General features: G+C 41.2%; 1 protein-coding gene across 1 annotated transcript; it reads left to right on the top strand.

The window, feature by feature from the left end:
- The first annotated feature begins 5,707 nt into the window (after positions 1-5,707).
- LOC147012270 (uncharacterized) lies at positions 5,708-13,413 on the top strand. The gene is made up of 2 exons (XM_085856173.1): positions 5,708-5,903; positions 8,867-13,413. Exons 1-2 carry the CDS (start codon positions 5,816-5,818, stop codon positions 9,427-9,429), a joined length of 651 nt encoding a protein of 216 aa, XP_085712299.1. The 5' UTR covers positions 5,708-5,815; the 3' UTR covers positions 9,430-13,413.
- Positions 13,414-18,627: the final 5,214 nt, after the last annotated feature.

Below are 18,627 nucleotides of genomic sequence, written 5' to 3' on the forward strand. Positions count from 1 at the left end.
ACCGAAATGGTACTAATTAATTGGCAGAGTCAATATAAGAACAATCATATGTGATCGCAACTCTAAATGAGCAACTTGGCCATTTTTTTTTCATCATTTTGTTTTTTCGCAGAGTATAGAATTATAATGTACATTGTATAACATTATATGTAAATCATGGCGTGTGGGTTAGGTATATACTCATATCCAAGGTTATGTTCAATGAAAATGTGGCAATAAAATGCACAGGCAGCGAGACTTCTGAAAGCTGAATCTGACATCCAATCCTTGGTTGATCTGATGGAGACTCGTTGGCTTAATCCACTAAGATTAGAACAAGACATTTTGGTCAACTTATCAACCGGTATCCTGGCCACATCTGATGTTGCTAATGATCTTCTCAAGGCTCACTCAGAAGGAAAAGAAGTGGACAATAAATTCCAAGCAGATCGTGGATAAAAAAACCTCCAGCTGTTAAATTCCATGACAACATAAAAAATAGAACTTGAAAACATTCTCAAACCTAAACAGAAAGAAAGTCGGTTACAAATCTCAAATGAAGGAGGTTGTCCTCAAGGCGGATAGAAACCTGTTGGGGCATATGATAAGTTTTCCAGAGAATACAGCTGAACATTGGTGGTGATGTAACTCATCCACTGCTCTGCCATGGGCACTCTCAAATGGTGATTGATCTCTTTTTGAAAGACAAACAAAGCTGCACTTGTTAGAGAGCTTGAAAATAATGTCTCTCCAGCAGAAACCATCCCCAAACCATCAACATGCATCGTCAACAGATGGAGCCTTGTGCAAAAGATGAACGGCATAGGAAAGACTTTTACAGAGATGGCTGAATCTGCTTTGTCACTGGGATTGCACAAGGGAACAAAAAGTCACAGAATTTATGTTGTATGTGATGTATATTTAGATAAATCCATCAAAAATGTTGAGCTATGTAATCGAGGGTCTGGATCTGGCATTGAATCCAAGATCATAACACGAGGCCACAAAATCCAGCAATGGAGGAAATATCTCTGCAGTCCTTTCAACAAGTCAAGCCTCATCAAATTCTTTGTTGAAGAGTGAAAGTTGCCAAATACATAGAGAAGCTCTTCAACAAAGTAATGTTTGTCACCTATGAGGAATCTTGCTGCAAGATTTTCTTTGATAATTGGTAGGAAGTAAAACAGCTGAAGTCCTCCCAAGAGGAAGTAGACACCTGCATGCTTCTACATGCATCGGAGCATGGAAACAAGGCCATCATAATTTCTGCTGAAGATATAGATGTCTTCATATTATGTCTTGGCTTCAACAAGGATATGTCTTGCCCTTTGTATCAGAAGTGTGGAACACTGAACCAAACAAGGTTCATTGAAATTGGCCAACCAGCATCATCGATTGGAGAAGGTGTATGTCGTGCTCTGGTTGGGCTTCATGCAATGACAGCTTGCGATACTGTCAGTGCCTTTGCAGGCCGTGGAAAGATGAATGCGCTGAAGCTAATTTAAAAAGCCATGCCAATCAATAGGCCTTCAGTCAGCTTGGGCAATCATGGGAAGTATCAGCATAACTGTTTGAGGACGTGCAGCGGTTTCCTTGCAAGATGTATGTACCTTCCAGTTGTACTTTTTCAGGTCAATCAACTGCGAGAGAAACTCTTCTGTATGAAATGAGGTGAGGTGGAATCAAGTCAATTGCCGCCATGTGAAGATTATTTCTTCATGCATATCCTCCGAGACAATTACCAAGTGGCGATTTGGAACTGCTGCCCTCAGTGTCAACCTTCTGTACCAAACCCAGAGGAGTGTGCATGGACCACAGATGATGACGGCAATATGACCATTGAGTGGATGCATGGGCCTCTGGCACCAAATGCTCTATTGGAACTGTCATCGTGCAAGTGTACATGTTCTTGCAAGCTACCAAACCTGCAAATGTCTTGCCAATGGACTGGATTTCACGGACATGTGTAAACTCCAGACGTGTTCAAACCAGAAGATAGTAGAGGAGGAATCAGATATTCAATCCGAAGTGAAAGAATCCAATGACGACTAATGTGCCGATGAGTAAGGTAAATGGACAGACATCCCATCAATGTTGTTGTTTCCAATATCAACTCCACTATAAATGGTTTGTTATATAAAAAAATTAACTGGAGAATGTACCTGTGAACACCTGTAATTATTTGTTTTCCAAATGCTCAACAAACACTGTTATGACAATGATGTCTACAGTCAGTAACATATGGACTAAAAACACATTTGGGGCAAAACACAAGATTTGACAGTTTCACTATACAATGTTCAGTTCCAGAGAAATTTTTTTTTAAATACAAACTCTGATGACACAGTTATTGGAACTTGGAAGTTATAAATATTTACTCTGAGACCATCCACTTTTTCCAAGTTAAACACTCTGGCAACATTGTAAGTTCATCCGAAATGACACGGCCTATCCAGACAGCTTGGTCATAAATTACATAATCATTTGAACTAAAGTGTGGTTAATTGATTTGTCAGTGAAAGCATCTTTGAGATATAAATCTTACAGATCTGCACTTATCAATACAAATGGAGAAATTAGGTCATTCAGGCAATAGTTATACACAATTTTTTTTCAATTTTTTGCCCTTCAAATACTTATGCTGTGTCGACTAAGTTTTTAGTATCAAATATACACACACACACACACACACACACACACACACACACACACACACACACACACACACACACACACACACACACACACACACACACACACACACACACACACACACACACACACACACACACACACACACACACTTTAAATAATTGGTGATGTAAAAGAAACACTAAAGTGAAAACGTTGAATTATTGAGTAGTTCCCAAAAATTATAATTGGCCTTCTATAGGTGGTTCTATAGGTCCCTTCTATAGGTGGTTTTCGTGAAAAAAAAAAAACACAAGAAAAAACAAAACTACGTCATATCAAAGACGTGCTAATAAACATTTAACATGACGTTTCATTGTTGTACAACAAACCATGCTGGAGTAATTGATATATTTTATAGCCATTGGCATGGTGTCCTTTGGCTTGGGCATTTATTATGATTCGTTCTCCATTCCAGTTGAGTTGACCTCTTCTTAGCCATTCCATCGAGCCTTCTTTGTCTATGCCCAATCTGTCCAACTTTTTATTTTTTTTTGTTATACCTCCCTGCTCTTTTATCGTTCTCCCAGTTGTCGGTGTATATTTGCAGTGTATGTGTGTTTTAAACTATGATTCTAACAACCTAACATGATTTTAATGGTCGGTTATAGTTTTTACTTTTCTGCTGATGGTTCTCTTTTTTGCTTCTCCTGTTCCCAGTGGGATTTTAACATCCGCTGGCAAATACGAGCAGAAGGGACAGGCTGTCCCTTCCGAAGGATAATGCTTCATTCTTGCAACGTTCCACCTGCGAGGCACCGGGATGACATCAGATAGTGGGGTTAGAAATCGAACCCGGGCAACTTCTGAAAAGCAAATACATTACCTCTGAGCTCTCCTGTCAGCCAACCATCAGAATGAGTCTGTGCTTGGATCCTTTTTCCTCTGAAATGAAACCCAAACTATTCATTTTCGACTTGAGGATGTTGCTTAGACTTTAGTTACCAATCTGATATACCTGCTTTTCAGGCTGTGCTAGTGATGACGTGATGCCAAAGAGGGTGGCGCCCCAGCATCGCATCTGTCTCTCCTGTATTATGCAGAATCTAAAGCTAAAAATTATTTTAATCTCCCGTGATGAGGCCCAGGCACAAGGTATGTTGCTCTCACATTGCAGGTAGGTTACTGGTCTCTGTTTACTACTATCTATTCTCCAACATTGTTCCCTCTGTTCTCTCAGTCCTCTGAACCTCTCTATCTACTCCAGGATGCATGCGTTCTTCCAGTAGCACCCTCGGGGTTAGGCTTCCAAAATGCACTGCACAGCACAACTCTTCTATTCGTCACTACTCCCGTCCATGGAACCACCTTCCACGTGCTGTTCTGTCCCTCCAGGGTTTCAAGCAACCATCTATTGTCATCCCCAATTCAGACCATGATCTATATTACCCCCATTAACCTTTCATAACTCAACGATGTTATTTTCAGTGTTTTTAGTGAAATGTACTATTATATTCTTGACAGTTTTGGTGCCGCTGAAGCAGTCCCTGGGGAAAGGTTTATTCTGGGTGATTTGCTGTTGCAAAATTGCAAATTTGTAATTTGTTCAGGGTGCTGGCGATAGCTCACCGATTCTTCGCAAAGGATACTGTGGGTTCTTTAACGTCCACCATTGACCAGTGCTGGCAGGCGCTCCAGCTTGGATGGATGCTGCACACATTGATGTACTGCCTGGCATGTGACCGATATACCATTGTGATGGTTTGAAAATCCAGGTTGTGATTTGAACTTGGGTAAGACAGTTCAGAGGTCATTATGCATACATCTAGGCTATCCTGCCAAATCTTTTTAATATGGCAGCAACGTTTGGCAGTGTCACGGCACACTGTGCTATGATCTTTTCAAGATATTCTGGGATCTTCAACGTTCGTTTTAAATTTATATCCACATCAGGACAATGCGTGCTCTGAAATGCTGCGGTCCCTGCCATCACTGCACCAGGACGGCAGTTTTAATCGGATTTGATACAATGGAGAACAAATCCAGCAGCAAACTAGAAGGGCACTCGGTAGAGCGCATACCTCTGCTCGGCTGAACGATTTGTATCCCACTGTTTGGCCGGATCTGGATCCGGACCTGAACTAAAATCTCATCTGCTTGTTCTTGTCACCTACCCCAACTCATCCACTATGTTTTGTTCGAATTTGTCCACAACTTTTTGAGATATCCTTCGGTGATATATGATAGATATCACCCTCAGTGGCGGAGGTAACAAGTCAGAAGTGAGCATGCTACCAACTAGGCTATCCTGCTTACTCTCAGCCGAGTACATCCAGTACGACCATGGAGGTTAGGTCTCCAATACAAGTATTGTACTGTACCAACCGAGCTCGATTCTGATTCAGGAACATGTAATTAGTATATATATGTGGGCAGATTGGGTGTGTAACAAGGACAAACTGATTAGATTTTGGTAAAGATCTGAATCCAGATCTGGATACAAGAATTTTTTTTATTATTCAAGTGATTGTTCACCATTGAGAAATATGGCTAAACTGATATAGTATAGCATGATGTCTCAAAAAAATTATTGGCCCAGATATGTTCTACTGGATCAGGCATTGCATGGCGGAGTTCTGCGCTCTACCGAGTGCCCTTCAAGTTTACAGTTGCATTCACTTTTAGTCGATGACCTGAAATTTTTTGTGTACTGTACCTTATTTAGAAAAGGGACACCATCTGCTTTCACAGTTCTTATTAAATGAGGGTAGAGTGAGGTGGGGAAAGATGACCCCTCCCCAAACCCACCCCCAATCTTGCACATATACCCCACACCAGTCCTTCTGATCAGTCCTGCACATATATGTTCAGTATATTGAATATCTTTCATTTCAAATCGTCCGCTATACCATCACTCACAGAACCACTCATGTGGACGTTCATGACACTGAACATATGACCAGGACCAAGGAGTTTGGTTATACAAGGGAGGGGAGTATTTTGCCCCACCTGTCCTGCACGAGATATCAACTTACACTCCATCAAAATACATAATGACACGGACCAAATTGTTAGCCATGAAATTGAATACATCTTTCTTCACTGGAATGTGATAGCTCCCACTCTGTTTGCAGAGGGATCTTGTTGCCCTTTGGTGTAGGTAATAAGACACACCCGTTTGCATGAACGGGAGCCAGAGAGCCCAATGTTTGGAACCATGAACACACTTGCCATCCTTCTTGTGTGCTGCATCCTCACACTGACCCTGGCCAAGCCTTCGCCAAGACCTCCAGGTGAACCTAGTAGGTTGGAGTGATGACAGTTTGTCGAGCACAGATATAAGTTATCAAACAATGTTCCAGTGATTATTTTCATTGGCCGTATGATACCCGCTTGAAATTTCAGTGCTAAACCCTTACTCAAAAAGTTGAAGTCGAGATGTAAAGATCATGTTGTAACAATAAATAATGTTAGGTTAAATAATTATGTTGTAACATAGACTAGGTTAAATGTTAAAGTTCAATTTAAAGATCAAATTGTAAAAAATAACAGCTGCAGAAAAATTCAGTGAAAATTGTTGTAAAAGGATCGCAGAGTTTGGTGAATGGACTTCATGCAAGACCACGGACTTGCTGATCATCCCTCATACAATCCCTTACGCATCCCTTCTTCATATAATACATTTGAATAAGAACTTTACATTAACCAAAAAAAAAAAACTAATCATATGAATCATGAAAAAGGTATTCTATATGCTGGCATTTATTTGATTTTGTATATCCTGTTTATCCGCACGATTTGAGTACATTTTGAAGGAAGCTTCATGGGCGAATGTCGATTGCTTATCAAAGTGGACCATTTCAGGCAATGGTCAGCAGCAAGTGGCGGTGGACACTGCGTTTAATCATCGCCTTCATTTTTGCCAATTGTTACAGCAATTCTTTGCTTGTTGTAGTACACTTTGCCTTTGTGCATCATTTCAATCGCCTACTGGCCGCTGTTCACATGCTCAGTGGATACATGGGATGTTTATATGTTCTGAGAACGTGACATCATATTCCAAGAAAAACACACACACACACACACACACACACACACACACACACACACACACACACACACACACACACACACACACATTTATTTTGAAAATATAACCCGTCACTTCGCTGGTGGAAATATTAAGGGAGAGGAAAAGAGGGAGTAGATGGTGAGGAAGAGGGGAGAGGGGAGAGACGGCACACACATTGATGAATCACCCAGTCTGTGAAACACAAGGATGACAGTTTATAGCTGGGGATTCATTGCGTTGTATTTTGTATCCACTGAAAATATTTTTCAATTCTCTCTTGAACTCGTAATCCTCTAATTTATTTTGCCTTCCTAACTCCGGAGATGTCCCCATGGAGAACCGAGCCGTGGTACTGCCATGGAAGCTTTTTGAGATTGAAACATGAAGAGCGCTCAAGTGGGTTAAGCACTCAAGCAAGCAGCACTCCAACGAAACGGTTGAAGAAACTTTAAAAAAAACTGGCATGCACACACCTCCATGGAGAGTGTCTTTACAAATCCAAATCGACCCATTTGTACCACGTCAATGTGTGCTGTCTACGTACCTCTCCGTGCCTGCAGCAACTGCTGTATGCATGCATGCACATGCAGCGACCTTTGTTCCCCTGTGGTCGGCTAACTCTGAATCGGATTCGTACATGCTACACTCTGGGGAAGCAATTTTAAATTTAAAATGATACTGTCAGTCCTTAACAACCCCCCGTCCCCGAAGACGCGTTCCTCCAACTTTCTCACGGTCCTTGCTAACCGTGCACGTGCACCGGCGATATACTCATCCTTTCACTCACACATGTGCAGGGATTCTCTCCGGCACGCTCAACTTTACCCACACTGTGCGGCACATCCCACATGGCTTCTGCATCGCAGCACGTCCGCTCCCCGCGTGCCAGAGCTCGTTCACGAGACGGCTGCATGACCTCTACCACAGCACAGTGCACCACAGGACTGCGCATCACAGGGCCACGCACCATGGGCCCAGGTGCGAGTTTGGTCCGTGCACCGCACACACATAACCAAGCATACAGTCATTCACACACCCATGGAGAGTCCCTTTACGAATCCAAATCTACCCATTTGCACCACATCCGTGTGTGCTGTCTGCGTACCTCTTCATGCTTCGAGCAAACTGACCTCCCGATCGGGACACGAACTGCGTGTGTAAGACCGCCATCGACTGTCAGGCACTCGCCAAGTGGCTGATAAGGAACGGCTGGCTTGGCAAGAGATAGCAAGCTGTTTGGTAATGGGACATACCCGCAAAAACCAAAACATCACCGATTTCTCAACATTTTCAGATTTCACTCCAGATTTTGACAGATACTGTGATTCGATCCTCCGAAATGAAATAGTATTGCGATTATATACTTGAATTAGTCCGTGAGAGTATATCATGGAAAATCGCATCATATAATGCATGAAATTGCTCCAAGCTCAGAATTTGAAAACTATAGCACTTACAAAAATGATGATGAACAGGCATTCGATGGACTCTCAGTTAGTAATTGCCCATTGATTGGTATATGACCATATGGTTTCAGTCACAAGTGGATGTAAACTTGCTCTATTGCCCTGATGATGCCCTAATAATGGCGAAACCAGAAGGTAACTGCATTTTCATTCACTTGTGACAGCTTCTGACATAAATTACATTTACCATCGTAACTAGCACTGCAAGAAGCTCTTCGAGGAGCCGCAGACAAAACCTTGTGCTGTGGTGGTGACGTCACAGCGTTCAGCTCATGTCGGAGAACGGTTTTTACGTCATCATTGCTCCCGCCCGCATTCAATAATAACTCAAGGTTGTGCATGGTGAAGCAAGATGTAATGTTTGCGCGTGGCACGTGGTGCTTAACGCTCCAGGGACTGTGCAGTAAGGGCTGTATGGGACACAGTTCCAGCGTTCTCACCACTCATACATACAAATAATATTTCCATTGTTTGTATACTTTGCCAAGAAACTGCTTTGGCGTTTGTTGGACTATCTCATTCTGAGAATTGTATGAATGTCCCACGTGCATTAAGGCAAAGCAACTGTTAGTCATCGATGACCACTGCATTGAAACAACTCATTCATTTTGTAGCACTAAGACTAATTGCTTATTGCATGATTCATGTTATATTAACGGGTTTGAATATGAAGTGGAAATGACAACAATTGTATTGAAACGCAAACTCTAATTTGCAGGTGGCTCACAACCACGATATGGCAAGAAGACTAATGATGATCGTGGCATGAACATGTCACAGAATCATCCTCTGCAAGAGAGAATGCAAGAAATTTGTGAAAAGGTCCAGAACAACTCAGCCGTCAATATTACACTCTCCCTGGACTTGCTTCAGAAGTGCGGTATCACTTCCACTGGGAAGCCCTCAAAGATGATGAAACCAAACGGTTTTCTGAGAAAACATCTGAACCGGCAGAACGGACATCTCCACCCACGCAAGGCAAGGGAGATTGAAGCAGATGATGTACCACCCAGTGAAAACCCAAATAGAAGAAATCCCCCGATGGGATCGCAACCCACCGGAGAACCACTTGGTGAAATGCCAGTATCATTGCCTGAAGGTCACATGCCACACCTGTCCGTAACTGGTCCTGATGATATTGGCAATAAGACGGAGCTTCCTGGGAATGAAGATGAAGATGATGATGATGATGACGATGATGATGATGACAGTAAGGAAGAGGTTGAAAATGAGGAAGATTCCATGGATGATGAAGACGAAGATGGTAGCGATGAAAAGTGATCAGTCGTGCCTCAGGCTGTAATTTTTTCCTCCAAAGATACGACACACGCACACGCACACGCGCGCACACACACACGCACACACACGCACGGTGTTCAAAACGTTTCACGAATGAGATACTCATAATAGTCCAAGATAGGCCAAAGTTTTTCTCTTTGAACACCCTCGTCGAAGAATTCGGAGAGGGGATTGCATTTGGGTCCGTTTGTTTGTCACTTGCAATATCGAAGATCTTTCAAGTACATTGGTTAATCGATTTTGTTACTGTCTGTCTGTCTGTTTGTCACCTACAGGTCGCAATTTTAAACCGATCTTCACGAACCTTCACCTCACGGTAGAGTTTGTCATAGGGATGAAGCCTCTTTTTTGAAGGCCGAAAGGTCAACATAGGCCAAAGGTCAACAACTAAGGTGGTGTTTCTAAAATCCTCAAATTTCATCCAATTGAATTGAAATTTGAAGAGGATTTATATTCCATGCCACTAAATTCAACTCGGCTATTGTTTTTGAGGTCAACATGGGCGAAAGGTCAACAACTAAGGTGGTATTTCTAAAATCCTCAATTTTCATCTGATTATTTGAAATTTTAAGAGGCTTTATAGATGAGGTCACTGAATTAAACCAACCAATTATTTTTCAGGTCAACATGGTTCCAAAAGGTCAACATAGGCCCAAGGTCAACAACTGAGGAGGTATTTCTAAAATCATCAGTTTTCATCTCATTCACTTGAAATTTAAAGAAGATTTATATTTCAGGTCACTGAATTCAACCACCAATTATTTTGGAGGTCAACATAGGCCAATAGGTCAGCATAGGCTGAATTTCTAAAATTGTCAATTTTCATCCGATTCACTTGAAATTTGAACAAGATTTATATTTCAGGTCACTGAATTCAACCACCAATTATTTTGGAGGTCAACATAGGCCAAAAGGTCAGCATAGGCTGAATTTCTAAAATTGTCAATTTTCATCCGATTCACTTGAAATTTGAAGAGGCGTTGCATATTTGGTCATTAAATTCAACCACCAATTATTTTTGAGATCAAATTTGTTTCATGGATTTTGCAAGTATCGTGCTCTGCATGACGTCTTCTTGTTTATTTGTCTGTCTGTCAGTCTGTTTGTCCGCACAGAACTTTCATGTTTTTCTCTGCAATCAGTTGTCAGATCGAGACGAAATTTTCACCATTGGTGTGACTACTCATGTAGAATGCTTTAATGATAATTATGACGTCATAGATTGCATGGTATGGTAGCCATATTGGAAAAATGGAAAAAAACTTGAAACTTGGCACATAGCAAGTACTCCTCATAGGGAATGAGGGTGATTTTTTAATGACATCATAGGTGCCTTCGTTATGACATCATAATTGCAGATGTCGAACGCCACATCAGTATGAAATTTTTTGAGGGTCATCTCGGGATAAAATGCTCCACAGAGAAACATTTCATGACGTCATCGGTCACGTGATTCGGCAGTCATATTGTTTTGAAAAAAATCTTCAAAATCTTCTTCTCTGAAGTTGCTGAATTGATTGAGGTGAAACTTTACAAGTATGACCGCCTATCCATGAGGAACAAAAGGTCCACACATGTGATGTTATTGGTCACATGGTTTGGCAGCCATATTAGATTTACCCTAAAATATAAAAAAATCTTCTTCTCCAGAATGGCGAGAAAAATTGAGGGGAAACTTCACACAAGTGTTCCCCAAGCCATGGGTGCACAAGCGGTACATAGCAAATACTCATGGGGAATGAGTGTGGTATTTTTATGACGTCATAGGTGCCTTCATTATGACGTCATAATTGCATACGTAGAACGCTACATCTGATCACTATAAAAAATTTTGAGGGTCATCTAGGGATGAAATGGTTCACAAAAATTTATTGATGATATCATTGGCCACGTGATTCGGCAGCCATATTGTTTTTTTTTTTAAACCTTCAAAAATCTTCTTCTCTGAAATGGCTGAAAATATCAAGGTGAAACGTTACACGTATGACCGCCTACCCATGAGGAACAAAAGGGTCACACATATGACATCATAGATCACATGGTTTGGCAGCCATATCAGATTTACCTGAAAACCTATAAAAAATACACCACTCAAAAGAAATCCTGGCGAGGGTTTACAATCTCTGATTGCTCTTTTTCTTGTTCATTTTGAATTGATTTGCTTCTGTGTTAAAATTTTTCAAAAGCAATGGTGTGTTGCACACATACTCTTGAAGGTTTTACAACTAAAACAACAGCATGGAGTCTCCCATATTAGACTTATTCGATAATGTCCCACAAATATAAGAAATGCAGGAATGCAAACTTCTTTTTTGTTTTTTTTTTCCAAAAAATATAATTCATGGGTGTTTCGCACCTTGCTTGTGGATTGTATACTGGCTACTCCTCAAATTCATGCAGGGTGTGAGGCCTATACTACTTCAGTAGAGCTTTTCTTTCAATTATCCCACACAAGGTATTCTGCAACGGTTGCAGTGGGAGATCTCACTGGCCACAAAATGTGACCAAACTGAGATGACCAAACGTGACCATTGGGTAATTCATCGTCACGTGAGCTGTTCGGGATGTGGCCCCATCCTGTTGAAAGTAGAGATTCTTGAAAGGAAAACATCAACAAAGTCATCGAGGCATCTGGAACGTCTCTTGCTTGTGAAAGATATTGTTCTGCAGTGATTGCACATGTAATTTCTTTCATCTTAACAAAAACAAAAAAATAAAAGAATGAAGTTCTGCCCTATTACATACACTGCTTTTGTAAAACGGCACAGTACAAAATATAATTTTGACTATGAAGAGGTTTCTTGGTAAGGTTACCAGGGATTCACTGAAACCCAAACCCTACAATTCTGCTTTACCACCCAGTGCAAAGCATCACCGATGAAGACAATATACTTATTATGCTTCATAAAACAAACAAGGATGCGACAAAATTCCAGCTTGTTTCTTTGTCACCTGCTGAAAGTGCTTGGACAAACTGAAAATGGTTACAACCCAAGGTCCTCTTACAGAGCAGATGATTCCCTGCTCATGTGATGTGCAGATGACAGGAACCTTCCAGGACTCCCCATCACCGTTACGTACATCATCTCAGTTGCCTCTGGTGTTCGGACAGTACGTGGCCTACCACATAATATGTCTGTACCTTCACTTCTAAATTTATTCACACAACGACGGGATAGCATTTGCAGAAGGAGGAGCTTCACTCATACGGAATTGAAGTCTGAATGCTCTCTGAGCTTCAGAAATTGAGCGCAGTTGTAAGAAACAGGTCCATGACTGCAGACCTTTCTCTTGGTAATTCAGCAATCCACGTTTCACAATCGTAGACCCTAATCTGAAAACAAAATTGACTTCACGTCAGTTCTGTGGATTAACATCAAGGTATTAACACATTCGCACATCTTCGATGTTTCGGTGTCATCCTTTTGTCTTGGCCCATTGTGAGCATCACATTTGTTGACCTTTTTGAACACCCTCATACGAGTATAATTACAGATTTACTAATACACTGAAGTGAATGAAGGTTTTAGGGTTAAAAAAAGTTTTCTGCTGATTTAATAATAACATTATAATAATAATAATAATAATCATTGCAAACAAATTGTACTTGTGAAATACAAACTGTGTCCAATTGTCGATTACATATCACTAAATGATGTGAAGAAGGTAACATCCCTACCTGATGTGCAGGTATATATTCCCGCAATGTTTGTGAACTTTTTTGCGAGTTTGTGCGCAGTAACAAAGAATGAGCATGCTCATTATTGTTTTACAGAGTCTGAGGTTTATACACTAGGAACTGATGAACCTGAAAGAAAACGAAAACAAGTACAATACATATATATGTATCTATGTAGAAAATAGACATTGATCAGAAAAGACAATAAACTTTAAGATATTATTTTGTGAAGTTGAACTGATTGTTTGTTCATTTATTGTTTGCATTAAAGGAGCAAATGATTTGAATTCAATATATTTGTAAACTTTTTTTTTCTTACACCTCCACAATTACATCCATGTATAGTAGAGAATTGCCTGAAGATCGCTCCAAGTTTCGTTCTTGCGGATGTGAACAAATGTAAGAATATTTTTAAAAACTTACGTGAGAAGAGAGTGGCGTAAATTGGCACAGGGCTCTTGTGAGCCATTACCTGTGATGTCACCATCTTTGGACCAATTAGGTGCTGGCTTACTGTTTGTTATCTTGCCAAAACGAAGTTTTTGCAAGATATGTTAGTCAGCTTGTATGTTTTTTTTTTTGTCTGTAATCACGTATAAAAAATTCTGCAGAGCACAGTTATCATTGGAAATTTTTGTAACTTTGCATATCAGAGGCCTATAGAGGTCCCTTTCAGTGCACAAAATTTTGAAGGTCATGGTCAAAGGTCAAGGCCACTTTGTCGCAGATCAGGGGAGTCGACGAAACCCTTATTTTTTGAGTAATTTTGATCGGATCGTCTTCAAACTTCATGGGAATATAGTTCATGGTCTGGCGCTCAGCTGATTAATTTTTGGTGGCGATTGGCCTTGACCTTCATGGTTAGTACCTAAGGTCAAACATATTTGACCCCAAGGTCAAATTTTCGAGTTTTAGGAACCATACCGTGTAGTACCTCAAATTGAACACCTCGATGAGTGCTTTCTAGATATATCAAGCTTGAGACATTATGACGTCATTTTGTGACGTTATGAGGCAAAAGCATATTTTTCATGGTTACTCTAGAACGATTCTCATCGGAATCTCTCGTAGGCAGATATTCCTCAAGGAGTCGCTCCTGGTGGATAGCAGCTCTGTTCACCTCAGTGTGACCTTAAAGAAGTCACACGTGGTCACCTTTTGGCAAGATACGGGTCACCCTGCGGGTGACATTGGTTTTTATTTGTTTGTTTGTTTTTCTCCAGGGTCTCAGGTCCGTGAATTATCAGCAACACAAATCACAGAAACACATGTAGACAAATACATGAGACAAACCGGTCTTGACCACACAACTACAGCCACTGAGCTTGGGGGAAGTGATGTCACTTGGGGAAACAGAGAGAGCAGGCTTTGGGGAAACAGAGAGGGGGCAGGATGTGGGGGAAGCAGAGAGGAGGTGGGGCATGGGTTGTGTGTTGAGGGGAACATTGGGTATGGGGACACAGAATTTGGGAAACAGAAGGTAGGGGCAGGGTTAACCTAGAGCAGGTGTGGAGGGATACGGACCAGTTGTGGCAGATGTGAGAGGACTCAGAGCGGGTGTAGAAGGGACCTGTAGTGGGTGTCGAGGGACACGGACCAGTTGTGGTGGATGTGAGGGGACAGAGCTAGTGTGGGAGGGACCTGGAGCAGGTGTGAAAGTACTTGAAACAGGTGTGGAAGGACCTGGAACAGGTGTGTGGAGACCTGGAGCAGGTGTGGGGGGACCTGGAGCAGATGTGGAAGCACCTGGAACAGGTGTGTGGGGACCTGGAGCAGGTGTGGAGGGACCTGGAGCAGATGTGAGGAGACCTGGAGCATATGTGGTGGAGGGGGCTGGTGTGGGTGTTGGGGGATCCAGGAACCTGGTGTAGGTTGTGGGGGGATCCAGGCATGAAGGAGATGATGTGGGGGTAGGGTACTAACGTGAAGAGGATTACCATCGTAATTCCTCACTCATGATTTATTTGAGACATAACTTCCAAATTCAAACAGATGAGGATTGACATCAGGATTGGGTGTCAGGAAGGATGATTAAAGGCATGAGGAAAGAGGGTACTGTATGAATGTGATGGAACATAAATGAACGACCAATGTGACATAAATATCACAAACCTTTTGGCCATTTCCCATTGTAGGCCAAGTGTCGTGCATCTCGATTCCAACTCTGTTTCGATACCTGCTGCACACCTTCCGAAAGCACTCTGTGCCCTGCATTGTGGGGAAAGAAGAAAATTCATGTTGGTCGAGTTAAATTAAAGCGGGCATGTGCGGTTGCAGTACTTTTGCTAACGGGACAATATGGTGTGTAGATGTTGCAACAAGCATCAATTTTACTCTTTATTATTTACTTCTCATGAATCCACCTTTCACGATTATGTTGAAGTCATTTATTTATCATTCTCTGTTTTCCATAACCCCCAAAACTTTGGCAATTGGATTGTCATAAAATTGTCCAAGTGGATTGTGCTGAACCTTGTCTCACAAAGAGTGCCATGATGTGCAGCACAGCATCAGGTTCATGGAATCTCAAGGTTGTTTTCACTTTTTTACAAAACAATTACCAGACAAAGCAAAGGGATAATTATTTATTTTGGCTGCAATTTCAACTGAACTTGCAGCGCAAGTTTGGTTCATCACATGTGCTGAGATGTCTGTTTGGTTCATCCTCATTCGGAAATTACATTTGAAGAAGCTTTCACTTTCTTAGTCGTGCATTGAGCCTGGGCAGTAATTTTCATTAATGGAATTGGTTGTATTTTTTTTTCATTGGTTGGTTGGTTCTAGTTTTTCTCACATGGTACATTCGTCCCTATATCAGCATTATGCATCCAGAATGACCTGTTTTAATATGAATGAATGAATGAATAAATGAAATTGCTCGTTGAGCAAGGAATTGCCGGAAAAGATTTGTCATATCTCCATGATCTCTGAAAAAACAAAAACTTGGAAATCAATTTGGTTCTTATAAGTCGATAGTGCTACTGTTTAATGAGTTATAGCACTTAGTTTGGTCATGATCATAAGTTGGAAGTCAATCAGACTTGAAATGGCGTTTTTATCGCAATTTGAAAGTTTTGACCCAAACCCCCCCCCCCACCGACATTCGACCCCCGACCACTAAGAAGGGTGTTGGTGTGACACCCCAATGAGACATATGGTTGGATGCAAAATTGGAGGATGCACATTTTGGATTTGGTTTGAAGTCGATACAACCATTTTTGCGGACGTTATTGCAAATATAAGAATTTCGGTTTTTCGGTGACCTTGACCTTTGACCTAGATTCACCAAAAATGACAAGTGTCTAAGTTGGACCATGGCCGACGTCTGTACCCAGTTTGGTCATGATCGCTGAAACGGTGTGGCTGCTACAGGGTAAAAAAACAAAGAGACAGACAGACAGACACAGAATGACATACACAACCGACCAACATAATTGCCGAAATCCAAAGGATTCCGGCAATTAATGAATGAATGCATACATACACAAACAAACAAGAAAAAGATGTCATGCAGAGCACGATACTTGCAAAATCCACTCTCCCCCCCCTGTCCAAAGCTTGCCCTGGATACATCAAATTGTCAATTTCATGAAGATAAAAATTGACAATCTTAATCAAAGCTCAGGTCAATTGGGTGAAAATTGATTATTTCAGGAGTTTGACCTTGAGTTGACCTTTGACCTTTTGATCTCAAATAGTTGTTTTCCCAATCCAGTGGCGCAACATGCAAATCCTGTTCAAATTTCAAGTCAATCGAGTGAAAATTGATTATTTCTCAGATTGAAATTGATGATTTCAGAAGTTTGACCTTGAGTTGACCTTTGACCTTTTGATCTCAAATAGTTGTTTTCCCAATCCAGCGGCGCAACATGCAAATCCTGTTCAAATTTCAAGTCAATCGGGTGAAAAATGATTTCAGAAATTTGACCTCAAGATGACCTTTGACCTCAAAATCAATCGGCTTCTCAGTTGAGGCTACCTATACAACTTGGTAAAGTTTCATGATGATTGGTTGAGAATTGTGACCTGCAGGCGATTGATAAACAGAATAACAAAATCGACTTTTACCAATATAACAGAAAAAATCTTCCATTTTGCAAGAAACAAACAAACATTGGACTCGCTTAACATCCTCATTAAAGCTGAGCATATTGTACAGTTTGAGTTGCATTTTCAACTTGGATTTAAGGACCCGTTTGGGTAACATCAATTTTTAGATAAACTGCACGACAAGTGAAGATGCTGTTGTCATTGTAAGCCGTGAAACAATTGATTTGTTGATATTGTGTTCCTTCCAAAAGTTTTGTATTTCCAGTGGAACGTTTAGGAAAAGCCATCTGATTATGACGTCTGCAAAAGGTCAGCAGTTTAACCCCTTGTCTTTTTCCCCTTGTCTTCCTCGTCTCCTGCACAGACTCCTCTATTTCCTGTGTTCTCTCTCTCCCCTCCCTTCTCAACAATCTGCCTACCGATCTCCCTTCCTCCTCTTTTCTTCTCCTCAATTTAACTCCAAGCTCCGTCTTTAGGTAAAACTGTAGGCAAAAGACAACAACGTACAAACTACAAAGCTGGCATTTCAGTGTCGATACACTTCGAAGATGTACAATTTCCAATACTTTTTTTCTGATAGAAAAACGAACAAAAGAATGAATTAACTAGAACGGTACTCTGTAGAGCGCGTACCTCCGCCAGGCTGCTAGAAGGATGCAAGAAGGATGCATAAACATCCGAATCCGTCCATAACTTTTTGAGATATCGTGCTCACAGACAGACAAACAGAGGTGAAAACACAACCTGCGTCGACCTTCGGTGGCGGAGGTAGTAAATTAGACACGCCGATGATATTTCCTTCCAAAGAAAGTATAATTTTCAAGAAGTTGTATGCAGAAGAAATAAACAAATATGTGTCTAATGGATGTGTGTTAAACAAGTGTGAGGATGTGAGAATGAGGATGGACTATCATTACTGCATTGCACAGACATTGACGCAGAGGTTTCCGAGCATTTTGACTAAAACCGCACCAGACACTCGGTTTTACCTATTACTTGCGGTGGCTTTCAGTATAAAAAGGACTGTTTGTTTGTCATTGATTTTCAGCATCATCGATTAATCCTGTTTTCATGGTAGGCTTCCCATTCATCCTTCACCTCATCTCAAACAGCTTCTCTGCAGACTGCTAAAGAAATGGAAGAATGTCTGAACTCGTGTGTTTGCCTCCAAAGTTCATGCAACCAACTCATTTATCTCTGTTCCCCACTGCACCCTCTACACTGTGCCCTCTTGTTTTTTTGTTTTTTTTTAACTCGAGAAAAAACCCTTGATTCTGTCTTGGCGATGGCCCTCAATGGCATCAGTTTCCTGCTCTGGCGCTCTTCTTACGCATTTGTCTGCCCTCTTCAGTCTGTCCTTTTCCTTTGTCCGCCTCCTGTTTGCCTGGAAGTCTGCAAAAATCACTCTCATTCACAAGAAGGATGCATAAACATACTCTCAACGATAGGCA

Source organism: Eptatretus burgeri, chromosome 15 (genome assembly GCF_056783735.1).
Source record: "Eptatretus burgeri isolate ZD-2024b chromosome 15, Ebu_testis_v1, whole genome shotgun sequence".
NCBI classification, from domain to species: Eukaryota; Metazoa; Chordata; class Myxini; order Myxiniformes; family Myxinidae; genus Eptatretus; species Eptatretus burgeri.

Coding starts and splice junctions, on each gene's coding strand:
- LOC147012270 (XM_085856173.1), top strand. CDS start 5,816: ATGTTTGGAACCATGAACACACTTGCCATCCTTCTTGTGTGCTGCATC. Junction 5,904..8,866: donor GCCTTCGCCAAGACCTCCAG/GTGAACCTAGTA, acceptor TCTAATTTGCAG/GTGGCTCACAACCACGATAT.